We start from the raw sequence: 6,569 nt of genomic DNA, 5'->3' as shown, positions 1-6,569 counted from the left end.
CCACACAGAAGGGAACTCGGATCAAATATTTACCTTTATTGACTCTAAATAACATATTAGTCCTAATCATGACACAAGTGATGCATACATGTTAGTCAAAGATTAGGATTTTCAACAGTTTCCTCTTTTTTCTTTTCTATCATCTTTACTGCTTTCTAGAGTTATCCAAAATAGAACCCACTAATGAAAAACTTTACTTCAAAGAATATACAAACCATTAATGATAAAAATGTAATATGCACGCATATGCAAGTAGACTTATATTTATTTCTCCAATAATGATTACTAATTATGGAACAACTGTGATTCTTGCCTCTGTGGTCCCTCTGATTACAAAAACTTAATTTACAAATCTCAAAGCTTACAAATGGAAAGAGAAAATTGTAAACACTTCATTTTGGCAGATTAGTTCTGGTAAACATGTTAACAGATTTAAAAAGTACATTTTAACTTCTCTTTTTAGATAAATATATAACTTTAAAAATGTATAAATATTTTTGACAACTGAAATGCTGAACACAGCTTGTTGGCTAAAGTTGGATTTCATGGATTACTGGTGTGTTTGTGTGTAGTGGTGGGGCTTCCATGCATTATTGGTAGACAAACTACTTGTTCTAATTTGAGATGCATGCATCTCCAACAAATATTTGGTTTAAAAATGTTTATCCTCTAATTTAGCGTGCACAGATTATGATAAAGTAAAAAAAAACGAAACAGTACCTGCTTCTCCTTCTGAAAGAACGCTCGTTCAGTTCCGCATCTCCTTAAATGGCCTTCAGACCCAAAGAAATCTGTAAACTATGAGAAAGACAGAGATTCCTCAATTGCTCAGATCGATGATCCGGTGCTCAAAGATCTGCGTTTTCCCTTTGAAGCTGGAGGCCACCAGGAACTGACGGTTATCTATGGCAACTGGAGAAAAAGCCCGCGGTGCCTGGATGTTCAGCTCCTGGAAACGGACAAACTCGCCCTTCTTGGCATCCCAGCGGTACACCTGAGTAAAAGAGTAATCGTTGCCCAAAATGGCATACTGCCAGCTGCCCACAGCAAAAGGCTGAAAGACCATGGAGCCCCGAGAGGGCATGGTTTGCGCCTCCCGAAAGAGCGCCCCATCCCAGCGCATCACTTTGGAGTCTCCGATGAAACGTGTGAGGCAGATGAAGAGGTCAGAATCTACCTGGAAATGCTTGACGGCGTAAACGTCCTCCATCTCCGGGATGTCGGTGCGTCTTTCAAACAATTTAGTGGTTCTGTTCCACTGGTAAATGACAGGCCTCTGGGAGCTGCTGGACAAGATCAGGTGAGGTTTGGAAGAAATCTCCAGGTACTCCACGTCAGTGTCTCTGTACCACGGATGGAGCGACTGATGGGAGTAGAAGCCATTCCCGTTCCACTTGTAGATGGTAGTGGTACCGGCTTTGGAGCTATCTGCTATGACGAAGAAGGATTCTCCATCAATGCTGAAGGTCTCAATGTCGTTCGGCTTACGGATTCTGAGGATGTCAATGCCTTGGAGCTTGATGAATTTGTTTGCGGAGGAGTCCCGCTTGTAGATGTGCGAGCCTCCAAACAGCTGAGCCACAATGACAAAGAGCTGGTTGTCGATGACCAGAGGTTTGCAGATCACTGTGGATGTACCTGAAAGACAGGTGGAACAGTTGGGTGAGGTTTCTCGTGTCAGTGGTTCCTCCACTTTATGTAGGACGTCCCTTACTGTCAATATCATCATATCTTGTCCTGAAGAGCATTTCCACATGATCCCACTCCAGAAAGCTGCACTTCCCAATGAAAGGCTGGGCGAACACAACATACTGGTTATTCTCAAAAAAGAAGGCCTCCACTGAGATGGATTCAAACTTGAGGGACTGGTGTGAAGCCAACTCTGTGGGAGACATTAAAAGAAACTTTAGAGATAAACATCTGGAGAATTCTTTTTACCCAAACCCTGACATTTTGAAACTCACCTGTGGTGATGCAGTCGAAAGACTGCGGTTCCAAGTCATTAATGCTTTTATCCAGGTGGGAGGCAGGACCTTTGCAGTAAACCTGGTCCACAGTTGCGTTGGTGCTGAAAATCCACTCCACCAACCATTTCAGCTTACAATCACATGTGAAATGATTTCCTCGTAAGTCTCTGGAGGAAGGAAAAGCACCTCATTCACAAAGGAAAAAAAGTCTGTTTTGCTTAGGTGTGATTGAGCTTTCTGGACCTCATAACTCTACACGAAAAGGTGCTGTGAGGAGAGCTGAAACAGATTACCAGCAGCCTTTCTCTCCCTGCTCCATGCAATTTTAATGGAGCTAAAAGTACCAACTGCCTACACATTTATCAAACTGTGTCATTTATATAATCTTGTGCAAAAAGCTCATTACTCTTTGTAGAGTCCAGAATAGAGTCCATCTTTAGTTCATAATCTCACTCACACTTTCGTCAAAGCGTCGAGACCCCTGAACAAATCTCTGGGCAGTGTCTCCAGATTGTTGTAGGCCAGACTCCTGATGAAGACGAGAAACAGATTCAGTATTGATCCCGAGCGCACTTCTTTCTATGGATAATTGAATTCTACTGTGTGGTTTCTGGATTTCACATTAACATGTGTCTGGGAAAGTGAGTGCATACACACTGCTACCCTGGAGAGCAGAAACAGGAACATTGCTTACTGTGAATTTGAGGAAACATTGAGCTATTTATAGAGCTGCCTTCTCGACCATTTTGTGGCTTTCTCTACCACAAAATAAAAAGAGGAGGGGATGCATAATGTACTTTTAGATGCACGCACGTCAACCAAAGCAGAAAGTGCTTTCTAATCATTAAAACAGCTGCAGTGTTGGGGAGAATTGCATGCTGTTGACTTTCTGAATCGTCCAAAACCCTTTAACATGACAATTATAAATGAACGTAAAAAGAATGACGCAATATCAAAACATGAGGAAGAAAACTTTACTTACAGATGCACCAAAGTTTTTAGTCCACGGAAAGCATGTGGAGATATTGAGTTGATTTGGTTGTTTTCTATGAACCTGAAAAAAACTTTGAGTTAATGCATAAGAAAAGGACAGTCTTGTCATTGAGAAAAAAGTTTCCATAAAACATTTTGAGTCAACTTACAGATATTCTAGATGAGGAAGACTGATGAAAGCATCCTCATTTATGGATTCCAGGATATTAGCTGTGAAGAGACTGCAAGAAGAGATTCTCCAGTAAATATTTCACTTCCCAGTCACCTTAATGTTCAGTAATACTTCTACCTTAAGTGTGGAAATGTTGTTTGCTTAAATTAATACAAATAAATAAGGAATTTTCCCTTAGTGAAAAGTAGTTCTGATGCGTATTGATGAATGCAGGTATAAATAAAAGAGAAAAAAATTAAGCCTTAGGTTTGTAAAAATCCACAATCAGCTAAAGAAATACAAATTAAAACACCTCAACAACTCACAAAAGTCAAAAACAAGTTAAATAAAAAAAAAATGTAAAAAAAAAATGAAAGGACAGGCAAAGATGAATGCAGCCTCCAAAGGGCACCAACCAGAGTCGAGGTTGTGCCTGTCCCTAGCCGGGTAAATGCAGAGTGTCAGGAAGAGCTCTCAACATCAAACTTGTAAAACATATCAAATAGATCAAAGGAGAATATAAATACAGAGGAGCTGCTATGATGATGGCATGCTTTCTAAACATTTTAGGGGTTTGGAAGGACATGACACCCGAAACTCTCACCACCCTAAACCTGACCCCCATAATATTCTACCTGCACCTCATGGTGGGGCTGGCTAATTCCATTGTCAAGAAACACACTATTTTCTTATAAAATTGTGTCTCTTTCTACTATTCGGTATGTTTGTTGTATCATCAGTGAAAAAGGACAGAGGCATTGATCAGTTATCTAGAGGTGTGCAAACACAGACAGAACACAAAGATCCAAAGAGGTTCCTCACAGAAGGTGCAGGCCAGGCGTGTGGATGAAGCTCTCCTTTGGGATTTCAGTGAATTCCGATTTGACGAAGGATCTGAGGACCACGGCACGGCAGAATGAAGAGAAGAGAGGGGGGGGGGGGGGGGGGAATCACAGTTGAATCATGCAGATCGTTCCTTGTGCAGCAGTAGAGATGGTCCAAACAGATACACCTGGAAAACAACGAACGACGAAATGTGACTTACAGTGACATGACATCGGGAGGGAAACTGCGAGGGATCGATCCTGCGCCCTCGCACAGCGCGTTGTCTTTGGTACATGTGCACGACAGCGGACAGCGGGGCTGCCTGGCTCTCTTGCTGCCCACTAGGAGTAACAGCGACGCCGCCGCAAGTACGCCAAGCCACTGCGATCGTTTGGCTGTAATCCCCATCCTTGCGAACCGCTGCGGGCACAACCTGCGCCTCGAGCAGCCCTGCGCATGAACCAGGGTCTCCGCTGCGGCTCCTCTCCGCCCGCTGCTGCTGCCTTGGTGGCCGAGCGACGCGCTGTAACGCCGGGTGATCACACCCCAGTCTGTGCGGTCTATGACGACGAGGAAAACAAGTCAGATGTCTGCTGTGGTCTCCGAGGCGCAGGAGGCTGCCAGCTGGCACTGGAACAACGACGGTGTGAGGGCAGGTGGGGATCCCAGCGGGAGCAGACGGAGCATCTCCATCTAAAAACCACGCCTATGGTCTCAGCAAACGCTCGGTGTCAGTCTACGGGAGGATTCCGCCCCTCTGGATGCGGGAATTTTGCAATATTTGGTGAATCAGCTGGAGAAAACGCGGGGCTGACATGAGGCAGCGGATTGCGGTCCTGTGCGCAAACGCACACCTTCCGTCGGTGCGGGAAATGTGTGGAGGTCTGATATGAAAGTGAATGCAGGCTGGTGACGAGAATTTAACTGCAACACCTTCTCATTACGCATGATGTTAGAAAAAAAGAAAACACGTTCAGATCGTGTTTCCATGTTTGACTCGGTTTCCATGGCGACTGCAGGATGCAGACTAAGGAGGGATGTGGGGAAGCCCCCCTGTCATCCGGACATCTGCTCTTTATGCTGGAAAAAACAGCAACCTCTCAATTCTGATCATTCTTATAAGAAAAAGATCTTCACAGTCATTATTTTATTCCTCAAATCAATCTTTTTGAAGTCTTCTTTATTGTTTATTATAAGAGGATAACTTAACAGTTTACTACAATAACACAATTTAGGCTGTTTACACAGAATCACATCTTTTGTTTGTTTTTTGGAAGGACAAAAGCTTTGTTTGTAACTTCTGAGGGAAAAGTAACAGAAGGCATAACTAGGCAATACATGTATTTATTTCAGAAGCTTCTGAGAAACCACACGGAGAACACTAGATGTTCTTGTTGTAGCCTTCGATGATGGATCGTCTCTACACTTCATAAATGTCACCATTCATCACCAGAGTACAACAGTGTCCAGTAAAGCCCACAGTGGGGGCAATGTCTCTCTTTCTTTAAGGAATTTGGGTATTCCTTTTTGAAAGTGATGCATGAATGTTGTATTTTGTACTCAGGATGCTTTTCTTTACCTCAAATGTGACGTTTTTAAGCAAAATCCATGCATTGGAGGTGTCATAATACCTGTTCCTCCTCTTATTTCCCATTTCTTCCTCCAATTTACAGTTTGCAGAGTGAAAGAAGCCCTTGTTTCACTGAAGAAGTCTGCCCTAACTCTTCTTTATGTGTGAGCAGAGTTGTGCAAGTTCTCTGCCTCTTTTATTGGTACATTCCATTTTGGTGGTTGCAATTCTTTCGCAGCCCACCAATTTTTTTCTTTCTCATTTTGAAACATGAAACTGAACTGCAACAGAAATGCCTTTCAAGTGAATTGCTTCCAGTTTTAGTTCACTCAAAACAGCTGGAAACAATTCCGACCTGTTTCAGCCGTTAACTATGCTTTTATATCCGATGACCTCACATCTCATTTCTCTGAAAACAAGATTTCCAGGGAGCTTCAGGGAAGCTCACATCAGCTAAAAAAGTTCAGGAAATAATCTCTAATATTCTATTTTTCCTGGACATTGAGGACAGCTTGCGTGAAACTGAAAGTTTGAACTGAAAGTTACAGAAATAGCTTCATATGATGGAATTAAGACACTTTCCAACAAGGCCACAAGCTCCCTGCTCCGCTCCATTCCAAAGTATCTAGACAAATAGATCCATGTACATCTTTATGTTCCTCGTCTGAGCTGGGATCTCCAATGTCTTCTTCATGTCAGAAGCAGCAGGTTGGTGTATTTCTGAAATCAAAATCTGGCAATGACATGTTTGAGCGTGTCAAAATTGTTTTTTGACTTTTCACACAGAGTCTATGAGTTACAGCTGTGGGCTGGAAGCTTAAAGTAGAAGTGAAACTCCCCGGAGCAGATGCAGAAATGAAGGCCTGCACACGTGTTCCCACCAGCTGTTATGACAAAAGCCTCCAAACTATACCGTATACCAATCTCAAGAAAACTGTGCGTTTGTTATTTTTAACATGTTCTTGTGGCTTCTTTCTGATTAAAGACAATTTAATTGACAATTTAACTCAATATTGCATTTCTGAGTATTTCTTTATTCAAAACGTTGTGAATCAGGAGCAGA

The 6,569-nt window shown here is 42.6% G+C and overlaps 1 protein-coding gene and 1 long non-coding RNA gene across 2 annotated transcripts; one reads left to right on the top strand and one right to left on the bottom strand.

Annotated features, from left to right (window-relative positions):
- Positions 1 to 16: 16 nt before the first annotated feature.
- On the bottom strand, positions 17 to 4,904 carry LOC101157966 (leucine-rich glioma-inactivated protein 1). The gene is made up of 8 exons (XM_004077122.3): positions 4,157 to 4,904; positions 3,934 to 4,005; positions 3,110 to 3,181; positions 2,950 to 3,021; positions 2,425 to 2,496; positions 1,965 to 2,134; positions 1,715 to 1,882; positions 17 to 1,638 (listed from the first exon to the last, which is right to left on the bottom strand). The coding sequence occupies exons 1-8, from the start codon at positions 4,342 to 4,344 to the stop codon at positions 821 to 823; spliced, it is 1,632 nt and encodes a 543-aa protein (XP_004077170.1). The 5' UTR covers positions 4,345 to 4,904; the 3' UTR covers positions 17 to 820.
- Positions 4,888 to 6,512, top strand: LOC105355793 (uncharacterized). The gene is made up of 2 exons (XR_910133.4): positions 4,888 to 6,214; positions 6,293 to 6,512. It is a non-coding gene; the product is annotated as an uncharacterized LOC105355793 (long non-coding RNA).
- Positions 6,513 to 6,569: the final 57 nt, after the last annotated feature.

Source organism: Oryzias latipes, chromosome 15, assembly GCF_053564925.1.
Source record: "Oryzias latipes strain Hd-rR chromosome 15, Olatipes_Hd-rR_3.1".
Classification (NCBI taxonomy): domain Eukaryota; kingdom Metazoa; phylum Chordata; class Actinopteri; order Beloniformes; family Adrianichthyidae; genus Oryzias; species Oryzias latipes.
This window is presented reverse-complemented; position numbering and strand designations above follow the sequence as displayed.